This window comes from Grammomys surdaster, unplaced genomic scaffold, assembly GCF_004785775.1.
Source record: "Grammomys surdaster isolate TR1022 unplaced genomic scaffold, NIH_TR_1.0 125934, whole genome shotgun sequence".
Classification (NCBI taxonomy): Eukaryota; Metazoa; Chordata; class Mammalia; order Rodentia; family Muridae; genus Grammomys; species Grammomys surdaster.
The window spans coordinates 1,279,656-1,302,028 of NW_021620757.1; the positions used below are offsets into that span (position 1 = coordinate 1,279,656).

The window sequence follows — 22,373 nt, forward strand, 5'->3', positions numbered from 1 at the left end:
TGTCCTCTACACACACTAGTGAGTACTGACTGTCCTCTACACACACTAGTGAGTACTGACTGTCCTCTACACACACGAGTGGGTACTGAATGTCCTCTACACACATGAGTGAGTACTGAATGTCCTCTACACACATGAGTACTGACTGTCCTCTACACACACGAGTGGGTACTGAATGTCCTCTACACACATGAGTGAGTACTGAATGTCCTCTCCACACAGAGTACTGACTGTCCTCTCTTAGCAGTGGAGCAGGCTGCACATTGCTGTAGCTCTTTATCTCTTTTAGGATACTCTGACATATTTGCTACCTTAAATTTTTCTCTCTTATTTTTTCAGGGCATATCTTAAGCTAATGCTTATATCTGAACAATATCCTCAAATAGTTTTGATAGTAAATGTGAAAGTTCGTGACCTTAGTTAATTTAGAAAGGGTTATAATAAAGGAGGACATATCTGTTTTAATAGAACAAATCAGGAAGGGATGTATTTTGTTTTGTAGATATCATAAAAGTTAATGAATAGTTGCATTTGAATTTTAATGTAATCATTTAATTAGACTACATTTTAAAGAAAAACCTATTACACACTGAAAATGCAGTCAGCTAGAACTCAGAATACTTTTCCTTTCTTCTGAACCAACTATAGACATGGCTGGAATGACTTCAGTCCCCAGATGGTGCTTGTCACATGATGCTCCTGTTCTTAAAACATCTCTGTAGCCATGGAATCATTTCTAGCTTTAGTTAAGACTCTGAAAGAGAATACTTTCATTCTCATCTTGCCATGCTTTGAGGATGGTGTGCTTGCCTACAGTTTAGTAATAGATGCATCCAGGCTTCTTCTAACATGTCTTGGCTCTCAGCCCCACTTAAGTAGGGCTCCGTCATAACAATGACTAAATCAGTGTGTTTCCTGGGAGATTTAGAAAGGGTGTGCCACTCTTGTTCATTGATAATATAGTCTGAACCATCTCTCTCTCACTCTGAAACTTGGAAAGATCTTACATTTAATGTTTTTATCTAGTTCAGCAAACATTAATTGAGCATTCATTATTTGGCAAATAATTGTCTACATAGTGACTTCTAGAGATGCAGAAACAGATGCTATCTGATTGCTTCTCTTGGAGAATTTACCGTCTGGTTGGGGCAGCAGACTAATAACGTTTTAATATGGTGATTTTCTAACACGGTGGCTAAAAAAGGAGTGGCTCTGGTAAAAGCAATGGTTCAGTGAAAACAGGAATGCAGTAGGCATGAGAAATGTCTCAGAGGTGGATGACAGGTATTAGCTGCTAACAGTTAACATGAGTGGGAGACTGTGTGCACAAGTGAGAGGTCAAGAGAAATGAACCCCACTCAGACAAGTGAGCTGCAGATGCTGTCAGTTAACATGAGCAAGCAGAGATGGGAGTGTGTGAGGAGGATAGACAGCTCCTTACAGGGGTCTCTCTGACTTAGCGCTTTCTAGGTGGCTTTGTCTAGCAGCTTTTAAATTGTAGTTCTATTTCTAGAGCTGTTTTGATATGAAAGACAAATGCTTGGTGCTGGTACAGACACTGAATCCAGGTAGGGCCTGGTCAGTGGGGGATGGGGGAGTGGAGGAGTGGGGATGGGTGGAAGGGTGTTGGGAATGCGGCAGGGGAGGTTCTTGGCTAGAGACTTCCAGGTAGCAAATGCTTTTTGCTGTTTTGGGATCCCATGGGTGTCTTTACTGGGCTTTGGGGTCCTTTCCCATGTCAGCAGAGTGTTCAAGGAATAAAAAAGGATAAATGTGTAGGAATCATTACTGTGTGAGTGTTAGTTGAATTCATGGGGAATTATCTAATAGGTTCTGGAAGCAAGAAGAAAAGAAAGAAGAAAAACTAGATACTGAATTCTGGAAGCATCATCATTTAAGGATTAAGATGGGAACTCTGTGGAGTATTGGGGAGAAAGCTGAGGAAAATCAGTTAGTAGACTGTTATATTAATCCAGTTGAGAGATTATGGGGGCTTTGGCCAGCAGTGAGGCTGGTAACAGGTAAATGCATTTAAGTTGTTTAGAGGTAGAGCCAATATGTTTTCCTAAAGACCTGAATACAGGACTCAGTCAAATAATCAAGGAGAAGTATAAGCTTTTTGGATTGTGGAATTTTACTGATGAAGTTGAGGATGGAGAGACTGTAGAAAATCAAGATCCCATGTTTGAGCGTGTTTGATTGAGATGCATGTTGGATGTCACATGGGGATGTCAAAGGGGCTGTGGCAGGCACAGTTCAGTATTGCATACATTTGCAAGAGAAAAACCAGGACTTACAAAAATAGATGATTTCTTAAATTTATCTGAATACAATAGAATTATTTTTTAAAATAAAGAAATATAACCAAGTCCTCCTGGAACCATGAAATTGAAAAGGATCCCATTCCATGATGGTTTTGGTATCCAGTCGACTGTGACCTCATTGCGTTCTCAGTACCTTCTCAATCTGGCATTAATGAATGTTTTTTCTCTCTTTCTCTCTGGTCCCCCACCAATGTAGCCTATATTCTATTACATAATTTTGGACACATTAATAATAAGCTCAGAGTTAACAATAATAAGTTGGTGTCAAATTAGGAAAGGAGTCAAAGCATTTCCCCTTGGTGTCATTAAATTGAGAGCAAGCCCAGATTTGGATTCTTGGCTTCTCTTCTACCCACGTCTTTCATTGTCCCTTTCTGTCTCTTGTATGAGTGTGAATCTGTGCCTGCTTAGATGCTGTCTTGTGAATCTGTCCCCATGTCTGTGTCTCTGTGTGTACCCATATGTGTCTCTAACAAAGGACTTTGTACTTGCACTTACTTACAGTACAGAAAGCATCATATCAGGGGAGGAGTGAAGGATATTTTACAGAGATCTTTAACAGTTTTATAAGAGATGAAGTCATTGACTCCAACTGAACCAAGCTCACCCCAATAGCAGTTTTACAAACATCATTGTTAATAGACTTATCAACTTATATCAACTTATATTAAGCATTTTTGATGGATATGCATTTTATAAGGCCACTTTCACCCGATTTTCCGTTTCTAGCAGATGGTTATCATAACACATATGCAAACACATGTATTACCTTACTGCAAGGGCATGGAAAAGTTCATAATTTAAGATTATAGCAGTGCATTAGCTTAAGTTGTAGAAGTCAACCACATAGGAAATCCAAAGCGAGTAAGGTTGTTCTCTTAAAGATAGGTTTAAACAGGCTGAGTACACAGTAAGGTAGCAGTCGTAAATGATCTGAAGCTATGTTATGTATAGGTGGCTGTGAGGTTCATCTAAAGTGAATGTAAGCGATACCTTTACCATAGTGCGTACTATATTCTTTCAGTTGGTAACTTTTATTGAATGGTTCTCTCCTGATATTTCCCAGAGTGAGGTTGTTGGGATAACTTTCAGAGTAGACTGAGAAGGAAGAGGTGGTAAAAGTAGGGAAAAAATGAGTTTATAAACTTTGGTGGTAGTTTCTAGATTTACCAAGAGCAGTGCTAGTGAAGTAGGAATGTAAGCCCAGACCAGATGGGTAGACGAGCACCACAGAGACAAGGGAGCTGGACCAGGATGTGCAGCTAGTAAAATGTGCTTGGTGCTGAGCAGAAGCAGAAGGTGCTGGGGTCTACAGTGATGTAAACTCAAGGAATGTCTGTTTGTTGTAGCAAGATAGTTAAACTTCTTTATAGGAACGAAGGCCAAAGTTCATGGGTACATGGTCTATAGGGCTTGGGTCAAGAGAACATTTCTAGAACATCACTGTACCTTGCTTTGGAATGATGTAAACATCATTTTACTAGAGGCAGAATGGTGATTCTAGTAACTTTCTGTTACTTACAGTAGAACTTTTTTATTGAATAAGCAGGAAAAGAAAATTCTGATGAAAAAGTAGATGAATTTTCAAACAGGATTATTTGATTTTTATATTTTAGATACATGAGTATGTTGCTTCCATATCTGATTGTGTACTACATGCATGCCTGTAGCCTGTGGAGGCCAGAAAAAGGAACTGTGTTAGAGGGTTGCTAGCTGCCATGTGGGTGCTGGGAACTGAACTTGACATCTCTCCAAGAACAGTCAATGATTAGTTCTGTCTCCAGCCCTCAAAGCAGAGGTGATTTTGAGGATAAAGGGGGAAAATTCCATTTGTATTTTTTTAAGGATTTATCTATTTACTTATTTATTTAATGTATGTGAGTACACTGTAGCTATCTTCAGACACACCAGAAGAGGGCATCAGATCCCATTACAGAATGTTGTGAGGCACCATGTGGTTGCTGGGAATTGAGCTCAGGAACTCTGGAAGAGCAGTCAGTGCTCTTAACTGCTGAGCTATCTCTCCAGTGCCCCCATTTGGATTTCTGTTTAACTAACTTTTATTGGCCAACCCCTGACTACATCCCATGTCATTCTGGGATCTAGAGATTGCAGAGTGAGTCAAATAGATGCATGTGGTATTTTCCCAAAGGGCTGACATTCTCATAAAGCTCTGTATCTGAAGGCTCTGTTGTGAGAAGAGAGCCACCTGGATTGCCTGCTGATACCCACTAGATAGGCTCCATTGTTGACTCCTTGGGAGAGTAGCCATGCTTTGAGTAGCTATTGACAGGAAAGCACCCCATAGGAACAGCGACAGGACCACATATTTAGTAGCTGGTGAACTTGGTCTGTACAATTTCTCCTTTTGTGTTCCATAGTCTAAACATAAGAAGAAAGAGTATTATTTAGTACAGTGCTTCTCAACCTTCCTAATGCTGTGACCCTTTAATACAGTTCTTCATGATAGTATCACCTCAACCATAAAATTATTTCTCATTGCTACTTCATAACTATGATTTTGCTACTGTTCTGAATGTTAACAGTAGCTCTGCTTGTAATACAGGCTCTGACTTCAGCCCTGCATCACTGTCTCTGGAGAGAACATACCTTTAATTCCACCTGTTTGTTTTTCTGGACACAATGGCTGTTTGGTCTGACTCAGATGCATCTCATCTTTGGCCGTGCCTTGCTGCTTTCTGTTGGTTCTCCCTTGCAATACTGTGTTACTCCGTGAGATCCGTGTGTCACTTGGTGTAATATGGAAGCAGTTTTCATCACACTACTGTATGCTGTGTGGATTTGGTACAACACTAGAATTCCTTTATTATGGTTACACAAATAATTTTTTTCTTAGGCTTCTGGAAAGGAGTCATTGCCTGTGGGATCTAAGGCTCCAGAATGAAGACTTAACTGGGCTGCTGTTTTTGAATATTGAGTTTGAACATGCTTTTCTTCTGAATACTGTTTTCTGGAGTTTTGTCATCCTTTTCAATAGCAGATGGTTGTTCATGCGTTGGCCTGCATATATCTTTCACTTTACTGATAATGTTCTAACATGAGTATAAGTTTTTCTGTTTAATATTTTTAAAACCCCTCTGTTTTTCATATCCAACAAACCCTATGCATGGGTTTTAATTCATTTCAATTGCTATTTCTATGTTTTCACATATTTATTTGCTTTCTGTATTCATTTTTAATATAGTACCTGGTATAAGGTAGTTAGTGTTAGAATGTTAATAATTGGCTCACATCAAGAAACAATCAATGGTTCTGACTTTCTAAGCCTAATTTTACAAAATTGGGAACTATGCAGAGATGGCACCATGCCAGATACTCTGCAAAACTGATTGTTGCAATTGATTTTAATAGGTTATGCTAGCTACACAGAGATACTGCTGAATGACATCTGAATTCTGTTTTCCTGAATTTAGGGGACACATTGACAGCTGTCTCCTGACACAGGCCTGTTTTAATAAGTGGTTTCTAGAATTGAATCATCCCATTTTAGTAAATTGTAATATTGAATTATCAAGAAATGTGGATCATGAGCTTATGCCAGCTCAGGAATGGAGAATTTCTATTTTGTAGTGGTAGACTTTAGGGGCTATTTTTATATCATCTTTAATTATTGTTCAAGAAGAAAGGTATTAGTAAAAAGTAAAACATTCTCATTAACTTCAAGCTTCTGCTTATATAAATAACATGGAAATGATTTCACTTCTAATTGGATAGTATTCCAGGTATTTAACATTCTGAAATGAAAGGTAAATTATATATCTTTCTGGTAACTTACAGCGCTTTGAGCTCCAAGGTTCAGGACACTCCCTGCTTCCTAAAGAGATTATAAGAGTGGAGAGGATGACTGACAACCACGTCTCCCACGCCCACGTGACAATTCAGGTTGCAGGAAAAGAGGTGACCATTAAGGTACTTCATCATGGTTTATTCATCCTAAAAATCTGTCTCATGCTGGCCACTCTTGTGACCTAAGTTAGGCTCTGGATCCCCTGCCAAGTCTTGGGTTCTGCTGTACCTCTCTAGCTCCATCATCTTGTGGCTGTATCTGTTTGGTAACCCAGAGTTGTTTGGGGAAAGTTCAGAATGAGGAACCCTTTCTTACAAATGTGAAGTTTACCTCTGACATAATCAAATTTTGATTAACAAAAATGTTTTGTGCTTTGAGTTCTCACTAAGGAATAGTACTTTCAAATGGATACCCACTGGCAAAGGGAAAACGGGTTTCCTCCAGTGGAGTGTCACTGGTACATCAGCCACACTCCTGGGCAGGCTCCATGCCCAGAAATAGTGGGCAACAGAAAACAAACTCCGTGACATTTGTTTCTTTCTTTTTGTGAGCTCTTTTGTTTGTTTCCACATTTTTTGTTTTATTGGGTTTTTGTTTGTTAAATTTTTTTTTTTTTTTTGTCTTGAGAGAGAAAGAACATGAAGTAGATGGGTAGTGGGTGCGGGGAGGATCTGGGAAGAATTGCAGGAAGTGCAAAACATGATAAAATGTTGTATAAAATTAATAAATATGGAGAAAAAAGACAGTGCTTTCAAACAATTTCCCTAGTAAAGACCCCATCACAGCTTAGGAAGCAGTGTGCACGGAAGCTGTGCTGCAGAACACTGTTAGAGAGGGGACGGGGTGTGGTCCTGGAGCTCCAGCTTTAGGTCAGTTTCATCCTTGTCTTCTAAGCATTGCTGTAAGGGCTCCAGGAACCCCAGAAAACACAGCTTGAAAATGCTGGGCACAAGGAAATAGGAAAGAACAAATGTTTGCCTTCTTATAAGTGACTAAGCAAAGTTCTATTGTAATAAATTTTTAAATAGTGATATTAATATTAATCACATAGCTGTACTTATTCTTTGAGCTAAATATCAGCTATGATTATTATGATCCAGGCTGTCCTTAATTGGATTTAGTGAGTATTTCTTAGATAGTAGGGTTTTTTTGTTGTTGTTGTTTTGTTTGGTTGATTTTGTATACTAGATTCTTATATGCTAGATATAGGGAAACTGTCTTTCACTCCCTCAAAAAAGAAGAGAAACGAGAAGTGTTGTATGATGTGGGTGTAATCTAGGTTTATGTGCATATACAGTGTGTAATGGTCAAGTCAGGTCATCCTTGTAAAGACCCTGAAAGCTCATTGCCTCCTGTCCCTTCCAGTTAGCCTTTATGTTAGTACTAGACACTTTTCTAAACATCACCCAATGTATACATAATATAGAAATGTCATATAGTAACCTTCTTATACACATGATTTTTAAGTTCATGTATGAGTTAAAAATAAATTTAATTTAAAAAAACATCCTTCACGGGAAGGAGAGATGGCTCAGTAGTTCGGAGCTCCTGCTGCCCTTCCAGAGGATAGAGTTCAGTTCCCGTTACCTATGTCAGGTGGCTGACAACCCCCTGGTGCTTTAGCTTCGAGGGGTTAGATGTTCTCTTCTGATCTCTGCAGGCACTCCACACAGACATACATACACATACGTGAAAAATAAATCTTAAAATAAATGTCCCTTGAGAAGAAAAGAGCAATCAAGGTCCAAAGCCCAATGATTCTGGGGAAAGAGGAAAACTAAAAAGCAGAAAGCAGGTGAATTGGAGGAAATATTTGCACAGATAGATATGTGAGAGTGATAAACGAAGAAAGTGGAGAGGAGCTGGGTGTGGCTGTCAGGAAGGAGGAGGAGCTCACTGATGAGAGTCTAGTGTGTGGGAACTGTGGGTGTTGTACTTACAGCTGGAGTCTAAGACAAAGTAATGTCATGCTGTCTAGTATTTTTTTTTTTAATGACCAGTTAGAAAGAACATGAAAATGACATGTTCTGAACATACCTAATGGTTAGGGACTTCAATTTTAGAAGGATGAGTAATGTAGAATTTGACAAGGATCATCAGGTTGGAATGGAAAAATAATTGCATAGAGTTGAATTAAAATAAATGTATGATAGTAAATTTCCTATTACTTATTCTTTGAAAAACGTGAATTTTACCTGCCTTTTTAAATTGACAGGTGCCAGCTGGGACTAGAGCAGTTAACCAGCCTTGTGCTCCTGACCGGTTCATTCAGACTGTAAGTCACAAGCAGTTACTGGCTGAGATGATGCAGTCTCATATGGTGAAGGACATATGTTTAATTGGAGGGAAGGTAAGAATGACGGCTTCATTGTCAGCGTTCGCTCTCAGCTTTGAGTAGACCCATCCCTTACCTGATGGTGTTTCCGTTTGTAGGGCTGTGGGAAAACCGTCATCGCTAAGAACTTTGCTGCTCTCCTGGGATACAGCATAGAGCCCATCATGCTCTACCAGGTACGCCATTGCTTTCTCAGACTTGGCCTGGAGACAAACGTGTTTAGCCCATCAGTGCTTCTGACCTGTTGAGTGTTTGTTGTAATTTATAACTGCAGTAACATTCAAATCAGAGAGCAGTTATATTAGTTAGAGACTTTTGATAGTGCATTCTAGACCATCTGATGTGTATACCAAAGTAGGTTCTGCTTTTCAATAGAGATACATTTTATGAACATGCATCCACCATACACACTGAATCCATTTGTTAGTAATGGGGAAGCCTAAAGACTGAGTATTCTCTGATGCTGAATTCTGTCTTCTGGACATGGCATGGTGCAGTTCTCTTGAGATCAGAGCAGCAGACAAGGCAGCACAAGAGCAGTCCACAAGCAACCTCAGAGCACCACTGTGCCCCCACCCACCCACCCCCACAATACAGGCGTTTACAGTTCTTGGGTGGGAGACATTTCTTTGCTGATGTAGCTGCCCACAAGTATCCTGCCATGCTTCTGCAGCTAACCCTCACTCATGGCCATGTGAATCAATCCAGTTGCTTCTCCTAGCTTTGCTCTATTGTTGGTGCCCTATCTGGGGTGAGGAGACAGTTGTTCCCATCGTTCCAGAAAAAGGTAATTATTATTACATTATTATAGAAGACATGCTATGTAACCTTTGCCCACTTGCCCATAGAACTCACTGGAACTAAGTATATTCACAATGTTGTATAACCATTACCATTTAACATTTTTTACTATATTTGTTTATTTCATGTGTGTGTGTGTATTTTGTATGCATGTGTGGTGTGCATGTGGAGTTCAGAGACAACTTCTGGAGTTGGTTCTCTCCTTCTGCCATGTAGGTCCCAGGGATTGGACTTAGGTTGGCAGGGTTGGTGGTGGGTTCTTTTACCTACAGAGTCATCTTACCAGCCTTAGTTGCTTTGTCTAGGATGGCTTCTTTTCCTCCTCTTCCCCTCCTCCTCCTTCCCCTCCTCTTCTTCATCCTTCTTTTTCTTTTGAATAGAAACTCTAATTCCAATAATTAATAGCACCCAAGTTCCATTCTTGCCTACATCTTGATCACCTCTATTTTACTTTCTTCCTGTCTCTGTAAATTTGCTTATTTTTAGCTACTTCATAAAAATGAAATCAGATGTCTTTTGTCATTTTCTGTGTAGTTTACTGAATTTACATTGTGTCCATATTTATGCTTGGAGCATGTAGCAGGAAGTCACTCATTTTCATGGCTGAATAGTATTGCTACACACACAATATCGTTACATCTTCCTCTGGTCACAAAACTTGCATTGTTCTAGTTTCCAGTTATGAGCCTTGTTACAGGGTTGCTTGCTTGTTACGGGGTTCTGTTAGGTCGTTCATGGATGTTGATCTTTAGATCCTAGGGCATCTGCTCCCCACTGCAGCTGTGCAAGTTCACATCCCACAGCAGTGTTTCAGTCCTCCCATGTTGTCATCAAGGCCCATTTCACCTTTTGGTTCTGTTTTATAATGGCCATCCTTCTGGTTTAAAATGGCAATATAATGTATGTTTGATTTGTATTCCCTAGTGACTGAGGTGTTGAACAACCAATAAAGGGCTCATCCCTGGGAGAGGCTGATTTTCCTTCTACTGGCAGTTACTAGTTGCTTATAGTTCTTTGTGTAGGTATGTGTTCCCCTTCTGGGGTAACATCCATTGATACTGGTATTGTTCCAGTCTTGTTTCTAGGAGAGATACTGCAGACTTCCTGGTATCCTGGCTCTCACAGTCTTTCTGTTCCCTCTTTCTCAGTGTTGTCTGAGCAGAGATTTAGGGGCCGTGATGTAGATATATCCACTGGGGCTTGCTGCCCACAATCTGTCCAGTTGTGATTTTCTGTGATAGTCTCCATTTGCTGTAAAGAGAAGCTTCTTTGATGAGGGTGACTTATCTGTAGGTATAAGATAAGTAAGGGGTTATTAGAATCTAGCCAACTAGCAGCAGTAGATTCTTTTCTTAGGTCTGACTTCACTACCCCAGGTAGATGGCTAAGGTTCCAGTACCAGAAATGATTTCCTTCCTGTTGAGGTGAGCCTAAAGTCCAATTGAACAACTGTTGGTTGCCCCTGACATGTGGGTGCCACTTCTTACACCTTCATGCATATCCTGTCATGCTGGTAATTGTCATGGTTCATGAGTGTTCCAGCTGGCAACACCGAACCTGGAACCATCTAAGCTAGACCATAGGGAACGGGCTTTAAGCTCAATTCAGCTTAAGTCATCCAAGTCATGTGCCCTAAGTGTATGGTGTCTTCAGCTGTAGGCCCACCCTCAACCCCTGATACCATAGGTACCACTCTTCTGTAAAGTGGATGTAGAATCTGTTCTCAAATCTGTGATTGGCAGATGCTGTAAATTTCCTTTTCTCCTTGGTGGTTGTGTACTTTCATGCACAACAGTCTTTCATTGTTCAGTTAAAGTTCAGTGATCATTTTCTTCTACTGCTCATGTTTTTAATGTTCAGTAAATCACAGCCAAGTCCAGGGATGTGATTTTTTTCTATTTCTCCTAAGAGCTTCACTATTTTAGGTCTTAAATTTGAGCTTCTAATTAATTTTGAAAAAAAAAACCCTATATGTCACATTAGGTAGGATACAACTTTGATCTTTTCCAGGTAAGTTCAGCATTTTCCAGAGCCAATATTTAAAAGACCTGTTTTCCCCTTGTTAAATAATTGCATCATTTTTATTAGGGTCAGTTAATCAGATGCACAAGGGTTTCCTTCCAAGCTCTCTGTCCCTAGCGTTGTCTGTGTACTTGGCCGTGCTCCATTATCACACATTGCTCAGTTACCTGAAGTCTCAGAATGATCTGTGAGCTTTCATCTACTGTTCCTTTCCTTGCTCACAAGATTCCTTGAAATTTCATGGTAGGTTTAGATGGATTTTCTGTTTCTGTTTTTGAAGATGAGATTGAGATTTTTGAGAGAAGCACTGATTCTGTGGGTTAGTTAGTTTAGTAAATCCTCCAGGCAATTGAACAGGATTCCTTTTCGTTTATTTATGTTTCCCTTTATTTCTTTACAGTTTTTGTGTATGAATCTTTTATCTCACTTATGAGTTATTCTAAACTGTCTTTAGATGGACTGTTTTGGTGGGTGTATATATTGTATATTTATGCTTCTTATTTTTTTAAAAGAAAGTGTGTAGCTGGTTTCTTAGAGTGAAATCCCTACCCCCCTCCCCTTAATTTTGTGTTTTGTTTTTGGAGATGGGCCTTATTCATGTAGTTTGGGCTGTCCTTAAACTCACAGAGATCTGCCTGTCTCTGCCTCAAGTGCAGGGAATAAAACCCTGTGCATTGTGCTCAGCTTTAAAATGTTTTCTGTAGTACTCTCTCCTAGCACATGCTTTCCTGATGTTGTTTGATGCTACATCTTTGGTTGTACCAGTGTTGGCAGTATCCTGCATAAGGAAGAATTTCTATCTTCATTCTTTGACCAGGTTTGGATGAGAAGGCGATACTGTTTACTTTTATTTTAGGGCAGCATTTGTGTATTTTGCTTATTTAATTATACTTCATAATTACTTATTTTTAATTTTTATTTTATATGTATGGATGTTTTGCCTGCATGTATGTCTGAACTCTCTAAGTGTGCCTCGTGCTGGCAGAGGCAGAAGAGGGCATCGGATCCTTTGGATTTGGGCTTATAGAGAGTTGTGAGGTGTCATGTAGGTGGTGAGAATCAAATCTGGGTTTTCTGGAAAAGCAGCCATTGTGTTTAACTGCTGAACCATCTCTCAAGCCCTATAATTTAATTATTTCTCATACTAAATATATTTAAAGTGTTTTGGGCTCGGAAGATGGCTCACAACGTGAAATGTTGGTCTCACAGATCCAATTGCCTGTGTTCACTCCTTGGAGCCTACCTGAAAAGTCTGTTGTGAGCCAGCTTGGAGTAAGCCTCCAGTGACAGTGACGTGCATCAGCACGGTGGAAGAGGAGAACTGACTCCTGAAGCCATTGTCTAAATTCCATATGTGTACTGTGGAATATACGTGCAGGCATGCACGCCACACACAGTCAGCTACAAGACGGCCTTAACCATTCTTATTTCTGCAAAGTCATGTTTGAAGCTGTTATTAGTGTTGTTTGGTAGAACATTTTGTGAGCTGCTCCCAATACAAGGGATAGTGTTGACGATTCCTTTCATGTACTTTAAAGTTCCTTGTCCCTGTCCTGTGAGTCGACCAGAGAGAGTCTCTACTCTTTTATATAGTTCTCATTTTCCTATTTCAATGAAGACAGCTAAAGGTAGAGGGCAAAATAAGATAAAGATCATTAAAATAATGTGATGGACAGATTCAAAAGATTTAATATTTGCTGCAAATCTCCATAATCTTGAGAGAGATATATGAAGATACATATATGTATAAGAAATGAATTTAAACTAAGATAAAGAGATTAAAATTAGCAGGGATAACTGTGCTGCTTCAGATGCTTGCTCGTCTGCCATATGCATTCACACCTCACCACAGAGACCAGTTGAGAACCTCGCCTCACCATCTCACCGCCCTGACCCCGTCAGCCTTCTAGTTAGTTTACAATAAAAATGAGTCTCTACTAAATACTGAAGGAAAACGGAATTGATATACTTTGCAATACATGACTATAAATATTAGATCACAAGACATTTTTAGGAAGACAGATATTTTTTTCCTTTTAAAGAATCTATTTTTATTGTTTGAGATTATAATTACACAATTTCCCCTTTTCTTCCTCCAAACTCTCCCATATACCTCTCCTTGCTTTCTTTTAAAATTAATTGTGCATGTTTATACGCATATATATTTCTAAGTATAACTTCAGTGGGTATAATTTTACTTGTGTGTATATTTTCTGGACTGACCATTTGGTACTGGATAACTAATTGGTGTGCTCTTCTGTAGGGCACTTCCGTTTCTCCCACTCTCAGCATTCCTTAGTTGCCTGTGATCCCATTGTGTAGGGGTGAGACATCCTGGTCGTTCCTGTCCACTTTAGCATGTCTGTTGGTGTCATCCTGTTCAGCTCATGTTTGGGCTGTCATTGGTGAGACTTTATGAGTGGAGTGCCTGACATTACCAGGAGACAGAATCACACAGGGAACTCCTGATCCTCTCTGGCACTTACAATCTTTCAAACTTTGTAATATTTATAAAAGTGTCAACATTTTTTAACTTTAAAAGAAAACTCCTGTTCTAATAAAGCCAGAAATACTTTACAGACCTCATGGGTTTTTCCAAACACTGCTTTGTGTATCAGTTTGCATTGATAGTTTTACACTTCTTGTCTAAACTTATCTTTGCTTTATTTTCCTGTCCACTTGAAAAGAACTAAGTAACACATTACATATATGATTTCTAATAATTTAGATCTCTTAATTATACTGGAAAACCACTCAAAGTATCCTATTATTGAAGTATTACCTTAACATGTGAAAGAATAATTTTAGAATCTGAGAACACATTTTTATATAGTTTTGGAGTGTGACAATAATCTCATAAAAATATGTTAATGTTATTTGCTTTCCTGTTCAGTTTGTTGATAGATAGAAAGTTGCAAGTTTTAAAGTGGATAACAGGTTATTCTGTTTCCTAATACAAGATTATTCTGTTTCTTAATACACTTCTTGTGCTGGATAGTTTTATGTCAACTTGACACAAGCTAGACTGATTTTGGAGGAGGCAATTTCTATTGAAAAATACCGCCGCCACCCCCCAACCCCCGCCCAATTGACATGGAGGAAACCTGTGATGCATTTTTCAGTTGATTGTTAATGTGGTATGGTCCAGTCCACAGTGGGTGGTGCCATCCCTAGGCTGGTGGTTCTGGGTTCTATAAGATAGCAGGCTGAGTAAGCCATGAAGAGTAAGTAGCTAGTAAATGGCCTCTGTATCAGTTCCCACCTCCATGTTTCTATCTTGAGTTCCTGCCCAGACCTTCCTGGATAATAATAGACTACAGATGTAAGATAAAAGAATCCTTTCTTCCCCAAATTGATTTTGGTCATGGTGTTTTGTCACAGCAATAGAAACTCTTAACTAAAAAATTCATGTCCAGATAATGAGATGATGCTGTGACAGGCATAAATGTGTTTGGGGGAGAACTGTGGTGGCATTTGAAGCTTTGAATGAGATGGAAAAGACATCTAGTGCTCGGAGCTCAGTGGACTTCTCTGCAGGAGCTGGGAAGGCAAGTATGTTAAGAACAATGCAGACTCTGGAGGCCTGACTTGTGAAGTTTCAGAGTTCTTTAAAGCCTATTAGGACAGTTGAATATTCTGAATTAAGAATCTGTGGCTCACTGGGTAGTGGTGGCTCATGCCTTTAATCCCAGCACTCTGTAGGCAGAGACAAGTGGATCTGAGTTTGAGCCCAGCCTGGTCTAGAGAGCGAGTTTCAAGACTGCCAACGCTGCACAGAGAAACCCTGTCTCAAAAAAAAAAAACCAAGCTGCCCCCTGTGTCAGCACACAGAAACTGGGGTCCAGAGAGGGTCAAGCTTGTATGTACCTCTTGCTGGCAGCCAAATTTGGAAACAAGGGTTTCCCAGGTAATACTGGTATGAAGGGGTTATGGAGAGAGGCTGAGATGTGACACCATGTGGCAAAGATTAAAGTCCCTAAGTCCCAGGTGGTTATTGGTGAAGTTACATCCCAGTTACAGGGAACACTCTTATGGAATCTTAGAGATGTCAGTACCATGGGACAACCACCAAGGACAACTGCAGCTGTGGTGTGGAGCTAGCCTGAGCCTAGGTGACAAGCTGTGTGTACTTGGGGCAGTAGAGCTGGAGGAGTGGAGCTGTGCCAGGGTCCCTCCCTCGGAGTCTAGAGGTCCTGAGGGGGTCCCGGATGTCAAGTACTAAACCTTTTAACTTACTTTTTTTTGTTTTGTTTTGTTTTGTTTTGTTTTGTTTTTCGAGACAGGGTTTCTCTGTGTAGCCCTGGCTGTCCTGGAACTCACTCTGTAGACCAGGCTGGCCTCGAACTCAGAAATCCGCCTGCCTCTCCCTCCCAAGTGCTGGGATTAAAGGCGTGCGCCACCACTGCCTGGCTTTAACTTACTTTTATTTTATATCCTGACCACAATTTCCCCTTCCTTCTCTCCTCACAGTCCTTCTTACCTTTCTGTTCCCCTCCACACCCTCCCCCAACCCACTCCTCCTCTGTTTCTCCTCAGAAAAGGGCCAGCCTCTAATAGATATCAACCAGCCATGGCATATCAAGTTGCATTTAAGAGTTGGCGCCTCCTCTTCTATTAAGGCTAGAGAAGGCAACCCAGTCGGGCAGAAGGGTGCCAAAGGCAGACAGCAGAATCAGAGACAGCTCCTGTTCTCACCGTTAGCAGTTCCACAAGAAGACCAGAAACACTGAACTTTTTACACTCTAGAATTTTGGCTTTACTTTGGTCTGATTATGACTGCACCCTAGTTCTTCCCACTTTGAATGACAAAATATTTAACTTATTTTTATTTTGTAAGAGCACTCAGATGAGAGATTTTGAACTTTTAAAGGTATTTTGGAATTTTATGGAGACTTTGGAGTTTTACATAGAATATTTTAGAGAGAATTTTAAGATTTTAGGGAAACTTGGGATAATTTAGAGACTAGGATTTGGGAGGGGGTGGAGGCTTTGAACATTCGAAGAGACTAGATATTTTAGAGAGATTGAACTTCTAAAGACCGTGGGACTTTCCAAGTTGGAATGTTTTGTATTGTGATATTAATCCTATGAGATCTTGGGGATGAACAAAAAGAAAAGAAATATGACTAATGGTGCTGTGTTTGTCTATCAAGTTGTAAAGGGGTCAATCATGCTGGCTAGTTTTATATCAACTTGACATACGTTAAAATAATTTTGGCAGAAGAAACATAGTTGAGAAAATGCTACCTCTATATTGGCCTATGGATAAGTCTGTGGGGCCATTTTTTTTATTTGGTTGTTCATGATGCAGGAGGGCCCAGCTCACGCTGAGCAGTGCCACTTCTAGGCTGGTAGTCTTGAGGTTTATAAGAAAGTGGGCTGAGCAAGCCACCAGGAGCAAGCCAGTAGGCAGCAGTCCTTCATCAAGTCTGTATCAGTTCCTACTCCAGGTGCCTACCTTGAGTTCCTGCCCTGACTTCCCTGGATGATGGATGGACTACCAGGTGTACGATGAAATAAACCCTTTCCTCCCCAAGTTTATTGATGTCAAGGAAGCAGAAATCCTAATTTAAGACATATTTGACTTGTGTCTTAGTTAGGATTTTATTGCTGTGAACAGACACTATGACCAATTCAACTCTTATAAGGACAACACTTAATTGGAGCTGGCTTACAGGTTCAGAGGTTCAGTCCATTATCATCAAGGCAGGAGCATTGCAGCATCCAGGCAGGCATGGTGCAGGAACAGTTGAGAATTAGAAGACTGGCTAACAGGGAGCTAGGATGAGGGTCTTAAATCCCATGCCCATAGTGACACACTTCCTCCAACAAGGCCACACCTACTCTAACAAGGCCATAACTCCTAATAGTAGCACCCCCTGAGCCAAGCATATTCAAACTACCACAACTTGTAAAGCCAGCCTTTGTTTCTAGGCAGAATGTCATTTAGTCATGTTTTATCAATCGGTTCTCTCTGAAACCAATCATAACTGAAAGGCATAGGTTTCTCCTGATGAATATTTTGCCTATGATTTGCATATACTTCACTGACTTTAGAAATTTATTTTAGAGATGAGCAAACTCATCACATATTCTGGCTTCCCAGTCTGTTTATTAATCTTTAGAGGACATCCATGAACAGAACAGTTGCTGGAAGTGGAATGTGGGAAGGAATAGAGAAATAGAAAAACTTAACCTGCTTGAACTTGCTTCTTTTCCTGTGCAGGGCAGCCTGCAGTGAACTGCGTCAAAATCTGTGCTGTGTAGTTTGCTAATTGCCAGTCAAGTAATTTTCATGCTAGAAATTAAGCTCCTGAGATCAAGCATAAAAATTTGCTTTTAGTTTCATATTTTTAATAAAGTTCATTGATCTTTTGGGACAAATGATGAATTTGAGAGACTAAAGAATCAATTTGTTTTCGTAATTAATGGGAACATTTGAGAGCCTGGCCCAATATGAAGAGCGGAGTAGGAGCAAGTGAGGACCTACCACTGTTTCTATAGAGACGAAGGAAGACATCCTGTTGTTTGTCTCTGCGCAGAGGCGCACTTAATCCATGAGTTTTGCTGTACTTATCATGACTGTTTTTATAACTAGTTTCATATGAAGTCACAGGAAAATGGGGTTTTAACAGATTTGCGGCAGTACATAAACGATATTTCATACTAGGCTGTAAAATCTCAAGTCACTTGGCTTGTGTGTTAGGGCGGAATCTTTTCAATTTTTATTCTTTGTCAGTTTTGAGGCAGGGAATTATTGTTCTTTTCCTTCCCAGCCAGAAAGCTAGTTTTTTTTTTGTTTTGTTTTTGACATGTGGTAAGTGCACTGGGTTTGACCTCTCCTTCTCCTAGATGCTAGTTGGATTAAAGGCTATATTAAGTCAAATTAGAATTTTAAGGGGATATACATTTCTGGGACTTTGAATGAAAACAGTCCCTGTATGGGGCACATTAGCATTTTAGGGTCACCATTAGCTCCTTAGTTAAGCTTTTCTTCCTGCAGCTGAGTTGAGCTGCATTCCTTCCCCCCCCCCCCCATCTCTGCTGCTGGTCCTTGCTTTTTGCTTTTAAATGCTGAGAACCTTGTCACAGTTTCCTGTTGTGTGTATGCCTCCGTGTAGTCCGTAGTCCACAGAGGCTTTGCCCATGCACCTCAGCCTACCTAACCAGCCTAACCAGTCTTGGCTCCCCACACTGCCATTTTTCACTCTGTTTTGCCCAATTTTTTTTCTAATATTTTTTTTGCTCTTTCTAACTTCATTTTTATACCTTGTAGCCATTTTTTATAGTTGGCAAGATAATATTAAAATTCTCTTGTCTAAGAGAATTTTAATATCTTAATATTCTCTTAGACAAGAGAATTTTAATATTATGTCTTTTGCTTGCCTGTCCCTGTCCAACAGCTCAACCTGTGTGCTGAGATGAGGGACACAGACTGTTGAGCTCTGTGTCCCCTTGACAACTGTCCCAGGAGCTTCTAGTCAGAAAGGGAGGAAGCTCTCAGTTTCTACGTCCCAGGTCCTTTTTGTGATAGGAATGATCAGCTAAAGGCAAATGTATTTTCATCTTTGTTAATATTATTTTTGTCCTTTCCCAGCTGTAGGTGATTCAATCAAAGTGAACTAGAATAGACTCAATCTTTCATGTATAGAATATTGAGTAGTTTATAAGGTGTGATCAAAAACTAAATTGAAATTAAAACCTTGTTTGTTTGTATTTCATGTGGTTGGAAGTACATTTTCAGGATAATGCTGGAAGTCAGTCCATTGCTAAGTAAATAGATCTGCTTCTTCCGATAGACTTACTCTAACTTTCCTCTGAAAGAGCTGGGCCATTTGACTTTCCACCAGAACCACTAACTGTCTTGAGTGCTCAGTATTCGCCCGTCTGACAGTTAGAGATGCATCTTAGTACAGCTTTAATTTTCTTAGGTAAGAGTTGAATCTTCTATTTTTTTTTATGTAAGAGTTTTATTAAGATACAGTTGTTAATAAAGAATCTCATATTCTTTAAGGCCCATTTTGATATCTTTATAATTCATCTGTTCATTTTGTTTGCTTATTTTCTATATCAAGTCTTTCATTTTTAAAAATAAACCCAAACATTTATACACATAAAATAAAAGGTCAATTTTATTTTATGTGTATAAATGTTTTGTTTGTATGGATGCATGTGCACCATATGTTTGCAGGACACATGGAGGCCACTGAGAGTGCCAGATCTCTTGGAACTGGAGTTTGGATGGTCATGAGCCACAGTGTGGGTGCTGGGAACTAAATCCAGGTCTTCTGGAAGAACAGCTGAGCCATCTCCCCAGCCCTGATTTTTGAATTTTTAATGTACTAGATTTATTGACTTTTTTTTTTGTGGTTTTTCGAGACAGGGTTTCTCTGTGTAGTCCTGGCTGTTCTGAAACTCACTCTGTAGACCAGGCTGCCTTCGAACTCAGAAATCCACCTGCCTCTGCCTTCCAAGTGCTGGTATTAAAGGCGTGCGTCACCACTGCCTGGCTGACTTTTTTTACTTTCTCAATTTTTCATTTATCTTTTGATTTTATGATTACTATTTTTTTATATGTAAAGGTTAAAAGTGAAGTGGTGGTTAGATTTAACAATATTTTCCTTAGTTAAATCTGTATTTTAAATCTTGGTTAGAAATTATATTTCAAATTATGAAGAAATTAAACTGTTGGTTTGACAGGCTCTATATCAATTTCTTTCCAGAGAAGAGGGCTCCAGATTCTTCTTACTCTGCTATTTCTCTTTCTTGTTCACAGTTGAGAAAAACCTTTATTTTTAAGACACATGTTATAATGTAGGATTGGCCCAGATTGTTCTTCATTGAATCCTGTCTTCAAAGTTCCTTTTGTGATTGAAGTAAGGCAGCATATTCCTAGGCTCTAGAGCTTAAGACATGGACATCATTGGGAATGAGAATAGCCCTGTGAGGGAAGAGAAAGTGCCTCCATCAGATTGTCCTGTAGGGTAATCTGGTGGTATTTTCTTGGTTAATGATTGATGTGGGAATGCTACTCCTTGGCCAGGTGGTTCTGGGTTGTATTTTTAAAAAGGAAGGAAGAAAAGGAAAGAAAGGGAAAGGAAGAAAGGAAAAATAAAACAAGTTGAGTAAGTCATGAAGAGTGAAAAAAGGAAGCAGTGGTACTCCCTGGTGTTTGCTTCGGTTTCTGTCCTGACTTCTTCAATGATGGCCTGTGACCTGAGAGATGTAAGATGAAATCGACTCTTTCTTTCTCTTGCTGGTTTTGGTCATGGTGAATTAGAAAGCAAAGTAGGACACATTGTCTGCTGCATTGTCTTAGTTACTGTTTTATTGTTGTAAAGAGGTACCATGACCACAACAACTCTTATAAAAGAAAGTGTTTAATTGGGGGCTTTCCTATAGTTTCAGAGGGTTAGTTCATAATCATTATGGCATGAAGCAGGTAGGCATGGTGCTGGAGGAGTAGCTGAGAACTTTACATACTGATCTATAGACAGCAGGCAGAGAAAAAAAAGAGGCTGGGTTTGGTGCGAGCTTTTAAAACCTCAAAGCCCATCCCCAATGACACACCTTCTTCAACAAGGGCACATCTACTCCAACAAGGCCACACCTCCTAATCCTTCTAATCCCTCTCAAGCAGTTCTGCTCCCTCCTGACTATACATGCACATATATGCACCTTTGGGGGCCATTCTCATTCAAACCACCACATTTTTGAAGATGATACATCACTGAGACTGTTGCCATACTAAATATTTGATTTACATACATACATACATACATACATACATACATACATACATCTGTCTTTATAGTGTCCATATTCACAATAGTTCTATGCTTTGCTGCAAGTATCTGACTTAATCATCATGCTTTTGGGGTAGAGTGTACCCATTTATTTGTTGAAGGATATATTTAATGAATTATTTTTTTGCTGTTAAGTTTAGGCATTCTTTTGATTTTTTTCCTTTGAAATTATATGTGTAGACACATTTCAATTATGGCTTTTAAAAAGCTATAAAGCAGGTGGTAAAAAAATATCATTATAAAATAAGTATTTGGTAGAACAGGATTAGCCAGTGGGCTAGACCATAAAACACTACATGGCATGCAGAGTCTGCTTTGCTGAAGAATATATTTCCCCCTAAAGAGTAGGAAATCTAAAAGTGTTAGTAGAAGAGCACCTGCTATGGTGTTCATCAGGTAGTTGAGTGTGCTTGTCCAGTTGTTGTTGTGATTCTCAAACATATTGACACTGTTCAGTGTTCCCTAACAAGAAATGCACAATGGTTTTGATCATCTGACATCTGGGAACTTCCACATTCATGGCAAGGTAAGGCGAGCCACCCAATTTTGAGATAGAGTAATTTCAGTGCAGATACTACAACTTTCTTTATGTTTTCTAACAATAGTTTTGTAAGGTTTGATAATTTTTAAAATTTCTTTGAAGTAATAGAAGTTACTTACCAGAGATTAGCCCACTCACAAGTAGGCCAGTAAAGTGGCATTTCCTGTCTTTCAAAAGTGAGGATAAGAAAATAAGGCTCCACGTTTGTAGAACAGAAAATAGATGATTAATTCATAAGCCATTTTCTTCCCCTTTAGATTGTACACCGTTAAAAGCAATAAGCAGCAGCCAGGCTTGCTGTGAAATTAGAAATGACTGACTTGTGTCCTCCCAAGTACCATGTGTTTAACTTGGAATGCCCTGGACACTGGCCTGGTTTCCTTTAGAGTGCTGGTGTCTTGTGCCTCACACTTGGTTTTTCAGTATGTTCTGGTTTTTGTACTTGCTAGCTTTTAATAAACAAAAGAGTATAATAAAGGAATATAATTTCCATAAACTGCTGATCATTTTCAAATAAAGCCTATTTCAAGAGCGCCTTACTTTTTATTTTTTTGAATGTTGTATGACATCTTGACAGTCTCAAAAATTGGGTGTAATGACATTTTATTTGAGTTCCACTGCAGACACTTGGATTGCTTGTATGATCTGATATTATACATAGCACTATATATCATATTGCATATGACAGTATATATATCTATATGATACTGTGTAGTGATAGTGGTGTATTGAAGAG

The 22,373-nt window shown here is 39.5% G+C and overlaps 1 protein-coding gene across 1 annotated transcript in view; it reads left to right on the forward strand.

Moving 5' to 3' along the window:
• Vwa8 (von Willebrand factor A domain containing 8) overlaps positions 1-22,373 on the forward strand; it is a 315,245-nt gene that overhangs the window by 80,111 nt on the left and 212,761 nt on the right. Inside the window, exons 10-12 of the mRNA XM_028752706.1 lie at positions 6,123-6,254; positions 8,348-8,482; positions 8,566-8,643. Coding sequence (XP_028608539.1) covers positions 6,123-6,254; positions 8,348-8,482; positions 8,566-8,643 — 345 coding nt within the window. The remainder of the gene's footprint in view (positions 1-6,122; positions 6,255-8,347; positions 8,483-8,565; positions 8,644-22,373) is intronic.